Source organism: Mya arenaria, chromosome 17, assembly GCF_026914265.1.
Source record: "Mya arenaria isolate MELC-2E11 chromosome 17, ASM2691426v1".
NCBI lineage: Eukaryota > Metazoa > Mollusca > Bivalvia > Myida > Myidae > Mya > Mya arenaria.
Genome location: NC_069138.1, coordinates 48,385,922 through 48,399,475, shown reverse-complemented (window position 1 = coordinate 48,399,475; position 13,554 = coordinate 48,385,922). Strand labels below are relative to the sequence as shown.

General features: G+C 36.4%; 1 protein-coding gene across 1 annotated transcript in view; it reads left to right on the top strand.

The window, feature by feature from the left end:
* The first annotated feature begins 770 nt into the window (after positions 1-770).
* The window catches only part of LOC128223566 (uncharacterized), a 28,267-nt gene continuing 15,483 nt past the window's right edge, over positions 771-13,554 (top strand). Inside the window, exons 1-13 of the mRNA XM_052932842.1 lie at positions 771-1,005; positions 2,179-2,273; positions 2,672-2,821; positions 3,248-3,427; positions 4,161-4,241; positions 4,853-5,026; positions 6,488-6,608; positions 7,089-7,237; positions 7,858-8,049; positions 8,833-8,892; positions 9,317-9,436; positions 9,883-9,996; positions 13,007-13,074. Of these exons, the coding sequence (XP_052788802.1) occupies positions 774-1,005; positions 2,179-2,273; positions 2,672-2,821; positions 3,248-3,427; positions 4,161-4,241; positions 4,853-5,026; positions 6,488-6,608; positions 7,089-7,237; positions 7,858-8,049; positions 8,833-8,892; positions 9,317-9,436; positions 9,883-9,996; positions 13,007-13,074 (1,736 nt within the window). The 5' untranslated portion in view covers positions 771-773. The remainder of the gene's footprint in view (positions 1,006-2,178; positions 2,274-2,671; positions 2,822-3,247; positions 3,428-4,160; positions 4,242-4,852; positions 5,027-6,487; positions 6,609-7,088; positions 7,238-7,857; positions 8,050-8,832; positions 8,893-9,316; positions 9,437-9,882; positions 9,997-13,006; positions 13,075-13,554) is intronic.

Sequence of the window (13,554 nt, the reverse complement as noted above, 5' to 3'; positions counted from 1 at the left end):
AAAACCTACGCCCAACTGTACTATCCGGAAATGTTTACTTTCCGGGCTCCGGCCTTTATGACTCCAAGAACATTACAGTATGACTATTATACGAATTATTTACCTAACATTATCGAATGCTTATTCTACTTAACTCAGCGTTTGGTCGAACAGAAACAACCGGTTTCGTTGCCACGTCTACGCTTCGTCTATATTTAAGGTGTATATTTTTTTTTAAAGGCATCTTTATAGCAGTACCTTTTTTGTAAATGAAAAAGGTCGTTTATTAGATGAAGGCTATACCACCAAATAGGTTATCATAAAATTGTGATAATTTCATATTTCAAAAAGCGACAATATACATTTATTTGCTGTTTCCTGCAAAACAGAACGACCATGTACACATTTTTGAATCCAGTTGTAAACTGTATGATCATTTAAAGTTTAATTCATGTACTAAACTTTTTTGGTTGATTCCGTAGTTTAACTTTAAAAACTACCATCTCTTAATCAGCAGAAATATGGATGATAACAGGAGTGAGGTGATGGTGTTACTTTTTAACTCCATGTAAGATATCAATGTTTTATGTACTTCAAGCGAAGAGTATGACTATGAGTGTGTGAGATAAGGCATGTTTCAATGTTCTCTCACGTGAGTATTGAGGCCCTTCAAATCTAACTCAAAAATGAGCGTTAAATACGATATGGTACAATATGGATATATTTCGATTTCTGACCAACCACTTTTCTTTATGAAGGGCCGCCAATAAAGAAATCTCACAAGTATAAATAGCATGAAGACAAACAGAATGAACATACATTTGAGCAAAGTCGAAGCGATGTGGTCTCTAAACATTTGTGTTTTAGTTGGAGTTTTGTCCGCTACCCAGTCAGTGACTGTCCCGGGGGTAACGACGACGGAGAAGTACCAGCAGTCCATCATTATGGACGAAGATGCAAGTTATATCTTGTTCTGGAATTTCAACGACACTCACATCACGTTCGAGGCTCATGTGAAGACGAGAGGTAAATGTTGAAATATTGCTTTAAAGGGACTCTCAAACGTTTGTAGGAGTCATGGGACATGCTCACCAACAGTCTCAACTCTAAGTTCAGACTCAAATCTTCACTTGATTGTAATTTGAGCATTGGTGATGAACTTTGCTGAATGATACGATTTGCAAACTTCACTATTATACACATGCATTTTCTAAAAGGAATGTAAAAGACATTTTGTCAATTTACTAAACTATTGTTCCAGGTCTAGGTCTAGACTGTTCTCGTAATTATGTGCCCACACATCGCTCATGTTAATTTAGTGTGAAAGGTGAACAAAATGAGTGTACCCATTACTTTTCTGTGTATGGAGTCCATACTGATATATACCATTGCTCAGTTTGAAATCATTGTCGCCAGTATGCAATTTGTGAGAAAACACATAACGGACATACAGTCGAACCCCGTTGGCTCGAACTTCAAGGGACCGGCGAAAATATCTCGAGCCTCGGGGAGTTCGAGCCAAACGGAAATTCTTTCATTCATTTTAAAGAAATCGGTCCTTTAGATCAAGTTCGAGCCAAAGAGAAAATCGAGCCAAGCGAGTTCGAGCCAACGGGGTTCGGCTGTAATAGCAAAAATATAGAGTTTATGAACATAAGAATCAAGAAGTATCTTTAAAAAACAGGATGGCTAGTGTCCGAATGGTTTGAATGTTCGATATGTAATAGAGATTGTTTTCGGTCTTACTGCTGGTGGGTTACTCCTGGGTCAGTGCAGCTTATAGAAGTAATGCCATAACCATCCACAGAATTACACTCTATTGCAATGTTTGTCTTAACACCTGCTATATTTATATAGAAATGTTTTCAACCCTAAAGATGTAACGAAGAGCCATGTGCTGTATTATTAGATTTGTTATAGGGCTTCAATACATATGACAAACAGGAACTAAGCTCTTGAGAACATTGCTTAGACTATAATGATTGCCATTGAAGGTAGTAAGCCAGTTTGCTTGTGGCTTGCAACTAAACACTCTTATAAAATATAACAATATCAATTTTAATATATCATTGTAAAACTAATATTTAACAAACTGATAGTACAAAATGAAACACAACATACTTCTTCATTATCCATAAGACGGAATAACGGCCGATAAACGCCAAAACAACTCTTAATCTTTGTGTTTTCGCTTTTCAGGTTGGGTCGGTCTGGGTCTGTCGGAGAACGGCAACATGTTTCCCGCCGACGTGGCTGTTGGCTGGGTTAACGCCGATGGAAGTGTAGAACTACATGTAAGTATGTGTAATTATCATCGCCGGATCAGACGGTGACCATGTGCTGCATTCTATGAGTTTTATGCAGTACTTTGGACTAAAGAGGGTGGCATTTGTCGGTACTCAGGCTCATAGGCGGGCGTTGGAGGTTGGGGGGGGGGGGCATTTTGTTCATTGGCGTTGGTTTTTGTAGCTTTATCCAAGGATCTACATGTAACTAGATCAGAAAAGTATTGAACTACGCTACGACCTCACCCATGCTGCAGGCTAATCTGAAATATAGATTATAGTCTGAATTAAGCTAGCACTACCACCACTTCCTCTTTATGAGTTTAAATACTCTTAACATATATAGTTTTTTTTTCATTCAGGTGCATAAACGAAATTCATTGTATACTGCTTCTCCATTAATCCAGGATATGCACACGACCGGTCACCGGCCCCCGGTCCTAGACGCCTCTCAGGACTGGTTCCCGGTTCTTGGAATGGAGAACGACTTTGGAACCGTACTTAAGATAGTCCGCAAGATCAAGACGTGTGACAGGGCCGATGATAAGGATATCAATGTATGTAACATATGTGATCAGTAAAGATCAGTAAATGTAATATTACGGAAACAACTTTTTGTAACACTACTCAAAACCGAGCACCGGTTTTCTTCAATGGCTACTGAATTTCCAGAAAGAGCAGTCAGTAGCCATGTATAAAGTATTTGAAAAGGACATATTCGTTAAATGCTCGGACTTTACCAAATTTCGTTTTGTTAAACAGGTGTCAAAATACAAAATCATTTGCGAGCGGATGATGCTTTACAACATAAACCGGTTTTTGAAAGTGGATGCAGCAAGTTATAGTTGTATGAATTGAATTTAATACTTGAAAGTATGTGTGTTCATGCGCCGACCATCCTACAACTCTATTTTAATGAGGTTACAGCCTTCCCCAGATTTTTTATTTTAATTATTATTTTTCACTCTTCACTCTTCCAATAGTTTGGAACCAACAGAGTGATCTTCGCATACGGTGACTCGGACCCCCATTCACCACAAGATCTACATTACCATGGCACCCACAGGGGAACAAAGAGCATGTTCTTTCTCAACCCTGACAAGGGCGAGTCCAACATTGCCCCCACAGAGAAGGTCAAGCATCTGGACTTCCTTAATGGCAACGTATGTACATGTGTGTATTGGAACACTTATTGTATATCAGAATGGTAGACAACCAGTTGTATTTACGTGTTTTACAAGATCTACACTTTATAAATGCAGAACTCTCAAATGCATTTTCCACATATGGAAACATGTATGCTGCCTCTAATGAGTGGTCAAAACATGTATCGAGCTCAGGATAAGTCCGGAAACACTTTGTTTAATCGGAAACGACAACCAAGGCCGAATCTTCATTTAATGTGTCACTCAATCTGTCGCGACCTTTATCTGAGTGGGTTCAGGGTTAACACGTTATGTAGAAATTATATACAGAGTATGCATTCTATTAAAGCTGCACTCTCTTAGATATACCATTTTTACAACTTTTTTATTTTTTTGTTTTGGAAAGAGCAACTTTTGGCGAAGATATATGTAAACTAATGATATAAGATTGCTGACAAAAGATCAGATCGTAGATTTTCATATTTTCGTTCGAAAATTAATGTTTTATGGCTAACGGTTTAAGAAAAATGCATAAAACATCATTTTTTTAACTTAGACATAAAAATCTGCGATCTATTTTTTTGTCAGCAGTTTTATATAATTGGTTCCCATGGATTTTCGCAAAAACTGGCTCGTTCCAAGACAAAAAATATAAAAGTTGTCAAAACGTTCAATCTGTGAGAGTGCAGCTTAAAAGAGAATAATAAGAGGTATGCCGTTTTCATAGTTTTTTGTGTTGTTTTTTCTTCAGTTCATGGTCCCTAACAGGACAACCACTTACTGGTGCAAGGCGTTTACACTTCCACCTATTGGTAAACACCACATGATCAAGGTAAGGTAAAAATATGTGCAGGGATGGATAGAACAAGTATTGAGATAGGAATTTGGGGAAGGTTAGGATGAACTGAGTACTTCAGAAGAATAATAAAAAAGGATTTATATAGTGGTGTGGCTGAAAGGAGTTTAACGTAGCTTTAAACATTTGAGGGAGGAGTTGACGCAAATGAGCAAGAGGGTGATTTGGGGAAAATGTGTTGGTAGTTTTAGAGAAGAAATAACGAGAAATTTGTAGTAAATTGGCTTGGGGTAGACGTAACGAGGACATTGGAAACTGAAGTGTCTGGGATTGACGTAAAGAAGAAAATGGAAAAGGCGGATTTGGGGGAAGTAACTTAAAACCTGGTAGTAGAGATAACTTATATTCAAAGGCGCAAGAGCAACCCCAGTGTGATGTTCTTGGTTCGGATTTTGGTATCTTAACTTAAACTGATACAACTACTGGTGACACGAATTATTTTTATTCAATTGGTATTTTGGTTTGCACTGTTCAAAGCGTGTTATATTCAAATTACGTTCATGCATTTATCATACATTCTGGAATGCTATAAAATACGTACCGAAAAAAGCTATATTTTCTTTTACAATTGTTTTTTCACCCCTTAGTACGAGCCAGTAATCTCCCCTGGCAACGAGAAGCACGTGCACCACATTCTGTTATCCCGGTGCCGGAAGCCCAATCCGGAACAGTACCACGGCATGTCCGAGAACTGTTACACCGGCAATATGACTCTTCCACAATGCAATGATTACATTGTGGCTTGGGCCATAGGCGGAACGGTACGTGTTATATATTACTTTGCAAAAAATAGTTCGTTCTTACAAGGGTATGAACTACTTTATAATATTTCACTTATAATCATGGAATTATATGAAAGCACAAAGGAAATATATATCGCTTTGTTGTTGATCTGTTCTGTCTCTTTTAAATCAAACTCAAATCAAAAAATGTATATAGGTATAGACTCGTTCATTGTTGCCCTGATACGCGTTTACGCAGCGGTACTAATGGTGTGAATAAAAATATTGAGAATGTTTATACAGATATATTTACACCTCAATTTCCATTCCTTAAATGAACTGCCTTTCGGCAATTGCGGTTATCATCCGATGAACGCAACATCTTTTCGGATCGCAATTCGAACATCGCATAACAATCAATATACTTGAAAATTGTTCATCTTGTTATTGTTTGTATTGTCTCAGCAAGTCCCATAAAATATAGATCAACATTTTAGAAAGTGTTAATGTATGATATGTTTAATGTATTTTATCACACTTAAGTGTTTCAATTTTACGTTTAAAAGTGATTTCAAGTGGTTCATCTTTTCCCGCGTTATTGTGACGGCATTTGATAAAATGTTTCCGGTTACTGTCGGGTCGTTCTATTTACAGAATGGGTGAGAAAGGATTACTGAAAGGTTTTCTTAAATGATATGAAGTATTGTTTTAACAATTCTTGAACGCAATAATAAACTATTGGTGTAAATATAAGTAATGAATTGCTGGGTTGATGTCATTATCGGGGATATGAACGCAATTGGGCTAGTCAAAGTACGCGTGGAGTCTTTCGGACTCCACACACTTTGACCAGCCCAATTGCGTTCATACCCCGATAATGACATCAACCCCACAATTCATTCCTTAAATGAGTTGGCTCATTGATGTTGTAGGGTAAAGTCAACAATAAAAGCTCGTTACCAATGCGAAAGCGGCTGAGCGTAACGGTACACGTGGAAATAATTATTTTGCAAACGTTTTTAAGGCAAATTGCGAGTTTAAATTAAACGAATAGTATCACGTGAAGTACTTGACCAGATAGTGATTATCTGTTCGTCAATTGCCTCGTCTATTTTCACATTTTTAAGAAGATACACACCTAAATACACGTACGAAAACTGTTCATCAATCTGTCTTTGCTTGGCTACTACTAGTATATAATGTCTATGAAGATACACGCTCAAATAAACGTACATATGTGATTATCAGGCTGTCTTTGCTCGGCTTCTATGGCATTTGAAACAAAAAAGCTCACAAAATAAGCTCAAGTACACGGTAAACGTAGTGTTCATCAGTATGTCTTTAATCGGCTACATGTATGAGAAGATACGCGTACAAGCTACATGTATGAGAAGATACGCGTACAAGCTACATGTGTGAGAAGATACGCGTACAAGCTACATGTATGAGAAGATACGCGTACAAGCTACATGTTACGTAACATACAATAACGATTTTCAGGAATTTTATTTCCCCGACGGCGTCGGATACTCGATGGGTGCCGCCGACGACGGCAACTACTACCGTATGGAGACTCATTACGACAACCCTGATGCCCGGGCTGATATTCTTGATGACTCGGGTACGGTGACTGGAAAGATTTACAGTTGTTGATGATGAAAGAGGCTTTGGTTTTTGTTAGGTTTGATGTTTAGACACTGTCTCAAATTTGTCAATATGAACTCGCACATCTGCTCCACGTCCCCTTTCTTTCATGTATTCTTCATAAATAGTAAAACATGCCATTTCAATATAGTGCGATTGCATAAATTATATGCAAAAAGAAGCAATTTTGCTTGTTTCTCAACTCTTTGGTATTCTTTTCTTTTATCTGAGAGCAATTAACTGTTAAAGTGTTTTAATTTTCATTGACATATTGTATGTGTAGATGTAATTGTAATGATAAAATAAAATAAGTTACCTTTACACAAGGCATCGATTGAGACGAAGTATTAGATGTCAGAAGTGAGGGTATAACAACGTTATACGTCTACAATATCATAATACAACATAAATCGAGTTTAATAAAATTAGGATTAACTAAAAGGATATTTTGCAACAGGTATTCGGATCACCATCACTCCCGACCTGAGGGCCCTGGAGGCTGGGATGTTTGCGATGGGGTTGGGAACGAACATCCGTCAGGTCATCCCCCCGGGAGAGACGGACTTCGTCTCGTACGGTCACTGTCACGGGAACTGTACAACCTTGGTGAGTAGTTTTGTGGCGGATCTGGTGAAAAAGGTCACTCTGTTTTGGAAAATCTCAGATAAAATTAAACGAAATAAATCTTGTAGGATGTTTATGTTGTGGCTTCCTACCGATTAGGTTAATTATGCACACAATGGCAAGTGCAACGCGTACGTCATGATAATTTAACCCGGTTTCACAGGGGGATTTCCAGGTTCTATTTTAGCCCGGTTAGGGCAGTGGATTTCCAAGTTCTATTTCAGCCCGGTTAGGACAGTGGGTTTCCAAGTTCTATTTTAGCCCAGTTAAGACAGTAGTGTTCACGTTCTATTTTAGTCCGGTTATCACATTTGGATTTACTAGTTCTATTTTGGCCCGATTAAGCCAGAGGGGTTCACGTTCTAGTTTGGTCCGGCTAGCTCTTCGGGATATCCAAGTTCTATTTTAGCACGGTTAAGACAGTTGGGTTTCCTGGTTCTATTTGTATCTGGTTATCACAGCGGGGTTTCCAGTGTCTATCGTCAGTCTGTTTGTATGAGTGTATAGTTTATGGTCACCAACCCGGACAAGTGATTTTTCCCCATGTTTTTATAACTAGTGTCACAATCGTTTTGATATCCATAGGTTTATATCCATTTTAGGCCATGAACCAGGTAGGTGTTCCAGAAATCAAGATTTTTGGCGCCCTGCAGCACTCGCACCTGGTAGGTGTTGCCATAACGACCCATCACTATCGCAACGGGATGGAACTTCCGCACTTAATCGATGACCCCAACTACGACTTCAATTTCCAGGATCTACGGAAGCTGCCACAGGAAGTGTCTGTATATCCGGTATGAATCGTGCTTAATGCATTTGAAAGACGTTTCCCACGTGAACATATACATTTTCTTCTGTAAAATAGATTTTTTTGTCAACTTTAACTTTATATTTGATGTCAACTTTCACTAGATATTTATTATCAAATTTCACTGAATATCTGTTGTAAATTTCACTAGATTTTTATCGTCAAAATTCACTAGATTTTTTTGTCATTTATCAATGTGTATTTATTTTCAATGACCTCTAGGTATGTACGTATTATCAAATTTTTATTGTCAATTTTCACCTAATATTTATTGACAATTTTTGCTAGATTCTGATGTCAAATTTCACTGAGTAATTATTGGCTATTTTCAATTGATATATATCCATTTATCTATATATCTATATATATATATTGTAAACTTGCATTGCATATTTTACTTTGTCAAGAAATTAAAATTGATTGAGTCATCCTTACCTTAAGGAATAAGTCTGAGAAATGGGCAACGGTCTCAAAATTGTTATGCAGGGTAGGGACATAGTTTTTTCAAGGGTTGAAACACTTTGTTTAGAGGGGTTTTGCCAGATAGGGTCGGGATGCCCAAAACACAGTTATTTGTTTTGGGCTTTACTTGAAACAACATAATTATGCAACAGCTCTAGTCACAAATGTCCAGCATTTACAGGTGAAAATAAACAATTACTCCGATTGATTTTCAAATACAATGTATGCATATATCATTATCAAACTTTCGAACATCCTGTAAACGATGCAATGACCTTACACCTGTTATTGACGTTGTTGTTTCCAGGGTGATAGTTTCCGGGTGGACTGCCACTATAACACGATGGGCAAGACCCAGCCAGTGCTGGTGAGTTACAACATTGACATTAATGTAAATTATTGAAATACCAACCATTTCATGAAAAATTAAAACATCAACATTATTGTGAATTTAACCTCGACATATATGTTAATCATTGAAATAAAAACCATTTGATGGTAAGGTCCAACCTTGACATTAAATATATCGAGAAGAGTTCGCATTGAAGGAAAAGTCGGTAACACAATTATGTTTGCTGTTAACAAGACTATGGTCCCGATTTCACCTCATATTTGTAATAAAACAGTGTTTGTCGTATTGGGTCTCGTATGTTTGTCGTTCTGTCCCGAATGAAATATACACTCAAACCCCATTGGTACGTAATAAGTCTGGCATGTGAGCGTGCTGGCATATTCCTAAGGCTCAAGTACATAGACTTCATTCATTCAGGTTGTATGCCATGTATTTCTAGGGTGGCCTCACCACTCAGGAAGAGATGTGTCTGACCTTCGCCTACTACTATCCCAAAACACCTCTATCAAACTGTATGTCCATCAGTATCTACCGCCCACAAGGAGTTTCTAAGGATTGGGTAAAAAATTCTTATGTAAAACAGCCGATTAAAAGAAAAGCCGCGGTGTATGACTATTTATTACACCAATAACAATGACATATTTTATTGATATTTTAAAGAGCTTTACTGGACAAGGACTTGGAAGTAATTACAACTTGAAAATAATTCGATATATAACTGTAAATGTCAGTGCCAATATTTATGAATATTTTTCAAGTGCTAGTTAATCAAATATTAAAATACATTTATGTTACTTTCTCATTTACATCATTTGTTTGAAAACATTTTTCACCTTCCGTTTGAAAGAAAGGTACGTAATTATGCGCCCAGATGTTACAAATGATATTTAAAAATATGACAACGATTTGTAACACGAACCAGTCCTTATTTGGAAAATACTGATTAATGGCGTACTGAACCCGTATAAAATATAGGTTATTGCGGCAATTCCGTGTTGATTACAGATCCTGCAGCAAATCGCAACAGCAGACTGGTCCAACAAAACAGTTGTCGACTGGTTTAGGACACAGCAGACATCAGGTCTACAATGGAAGTTCTGTGGCGGGGAATATCTCAATGTAAGAAGTACTCGGTTTTTAATATAATATGCACCATTATTGTAATCCATGATATGGAAAGGTCAGTAATGCCGTTAAATATCAAGTACAGATAAATCAGTGTGCTGTGGCCGACATTTTGCGAAGGCATGGAGTAAGCAACTGTTATGTGGTAGGGAAGTTTGGGGTACTTGTGACGCTCTCTTCATGCAAGGAATTTTTGCCGTATTAAAATTCTAATTCATTTGGACATAGAACAAACCAGCCTCACTGTCAAAAAGTACCGACGTGAAATAAACATTGGCAAGGAAGATGTGACTTCTCATTTACTACATTATATACACATATACAAGGTTTTAAGAAGTAAAACTATATAACTATTTATATATGGCTGATGGAATAATAGTAATTGGTCCGCCCGGATGTACAGTAATTCCGAAAGTTTACAAATTTTATCATTATCTCATCAGTCATTTATTATTTTATTATACTGAAACAAGTTTTAGTAAAAACTTACCTTTTTCCAAAGAAATCTCAATATTGATTTTTTTTTAATCAACGAAAGAATATCGATGAGCGATTTATAACATAAGCCCAGGTGCACGATACATGATAACGGTTTTAAACAAAATGGCAACATAAGCCTCTACTGACAGTACAGATGACCAGCAGCAGTCAATTGTAGAAAACCGGGATACGTTTACAACATATTATCTTTTTGCCAGTGTACTGATATAAATGAGTTAATTGGTTAAAAGCTAGTATTGGAGAACAAGGGACCAATCAATAAACTTTCGGCTAACTTTGACCAATCAAAATAATTAACCAGTTTTAAACAATCAGCTGTTCGTTTTATCCAAAATAGTTATGTTTGCCAGTATTTGACAATAAAATCCTAATAATAATTTGACAATATCCAGTCAGACACTTATGCGTTACCTTTGCTTTTTTAAGTTGCTTTTCTTGTTGAAAATACATTTTCAAATAGGTGATATATAAAAAAATGAACAATATTTGCACTCACAAATTATGAAAATAAGGAAGAAAAATATCTAAATAATAAATGCATGTGAACAAATATGATGAGCGTCAGTGTGTATATTTAATAATCGTTGTCAATTATGAGGAATGTTGCTTTAATGTGAACAATTTTAGTAAGATGCTTTATGAATATTGCCCGAGGACTGCTTACATATATATGTTGCCAGTGTATTGACGAAATAATTTGAAGCCCGGTTTTAACACATACGCTTTGTAATTTTACAAGCTGTTCAGTTTTTCAATCGAGAGAAACTAAATCATAATCAATTTTTCAAAACCGGTTGCTTACAAATGTTGCCATTTTAAGTATGTTTACATCGGAAACAAATAGATGTATGCGCATGCGTCGACACTCTGTAATTTCTGTATATTTCCATAACGGTATGTGCCATTATTAGCTGAACTGATATCAACTGACGACACCGTATGGGATTTGTTGGCATTGGTAATACAATTGATGTGTTATAATGAAACATATGTGACCTACTGTTCAAAGTTTTATAATTTACTTACAGTTGCCGGCTGATTTTGCAAAGTTCTGGACACCAAACTACCCGAGCAAGAGCTACACTCCTCCCCAGCCGGACTGCTCATAATTCAGGATATAAACTGTTAGTGTTGGCGTATCGTTGACACGAGGTGTTATGTATGAAAAGCCAGTTTGGGACTGCATCTGGAATTCCGCGTTTTTAATGAAAATAGTTTTATTAATCGTACCCATTTCTTGTCAAAGTTGAATGATGGATTGTTTTGAAACACAGCAAATACAATGTGAAAAAGTGAAGATTTGTTTGTGTAATTTCTTACCACGTAACACGAAAACACATTGATCAACATGTTTGACATCTTGCCCACTTGTTGTGAAAAGCAAAGCAGACAACAATGAATCCTTTAACGTAAAGTCAGGCAGTTTCTCCATTTTGAAAATTTGTTTTAAAGCTTTAACGTTACAAACATTTGCTATCTGAATTAAATGTTACTTGTTAATTTTAATAGCTGATGCAATTTGTTATATTTCAATACATTCATGTGATCACAATTTCCACAACGTAAAAATCTGGTAAGTGAATCTAGTAGTCTAGATGTGATTCATTTTATAAACGAACCTGAATGTTTCAGTCTGGAAAAGCAATATTTCCAACAGGGGTAGTAATTTCCCTGTCTCTTATCCATTGTATGTGCACGCTGTGTCCGACCTGTGTCCCGGCCGTGTCTCAATATCTATTGTAAATTTTCTGGTCTAACCCGCTTTTTTTAGTAAACTTCTTTCAATACAAATATTTGAAGAATATCGATCGTATCGATTATGCCGTAGCTCTTAAGCAATATATATACTTTACGGGTTTGGCTTGAACATATAACAGTGAACTTACATTTTTCATGAATCTTAACCAAAATTTAGCAGAACGTTCCTTGCAGTAAATGGATAAAGGAAATCTGCCAAGCACACCATATACTGCAGAGTAAAGGGTTTGTTGCTTTACACCTTCAACATATGTCAGAAATCTAATGTGTAGCTTGTCATTAAAGTTATAGTCCCCATACCTCTGTACAGTTAAATACAAGTTTAACAACCATGACGACACACAAAGATAATTTAGTTTCAACATCACTATGCACTTTGTCAAACAAAGACAAGAGACTATGGAGAGCATTCGGGGCCTTATCATTTAGCATTTTTACTTTATGTGCCATATTGCCTGTATAATAAACGATAACATCAAGATAGTTGTCTACTGTAATTCGTTGTTAATATAGAATTGTACAATTCTAGCTTGCTTGCATGTTTAAAAAAACCCAGATGTAAGTCTGATTTACATTAATTTTTAATCCCCATTTAACAGAATAATGGTAAGTATCGTCCATTTCGGCTTGTGAACTCGCTTGACCTGTGGTAAATAATGCAATATCATCAGCGAAATCATATATAAATTGATAAAAGGTTTAAATCCTGTTTGAAAATTATTTATAAACAACATAAATGATAAAGGAGAAAGCGGTTCTCCTTGTTAAAGACCGACAGTTACATCGACAAATTGAGGAAGATCCTATTCCCAAGTAGAGCGTAGTTTAGCAAATGCCTGTATGTCATTATATATGTATTGATAATATTAGTCATTTTACAGCTTATACCTGTTTGAATAAACATAATTCATAACGCATATCTATTTACCGTATCAAAAGCTCGCTTTTAAGTAATCAATAAATACACACCAAAGCTTTCCCTTGTTGTTTAATATACATTTTAGATAATAGTATATAGAAGAAAATGGCATCAGCTGTGGAATGTTTAACACGAAAATTAAACTGGCACCCAATGAACTTATAATTCATTCCACACCAACTATTTATTATTTTTCTCAAAATCTGAGAATTTCCTTTAGAAGTAACATATATCTCCGGGTAGGCGTATTTATATTGCGAGAAAGGTGATATAACTTACTTACCAGGTGAAAATACATCCTCGAAACACCGAAATTCCTTTCAACGCCGCCATTTTATTCGGCTTCACACAATTTCCCTCACTTAAAATTCGGC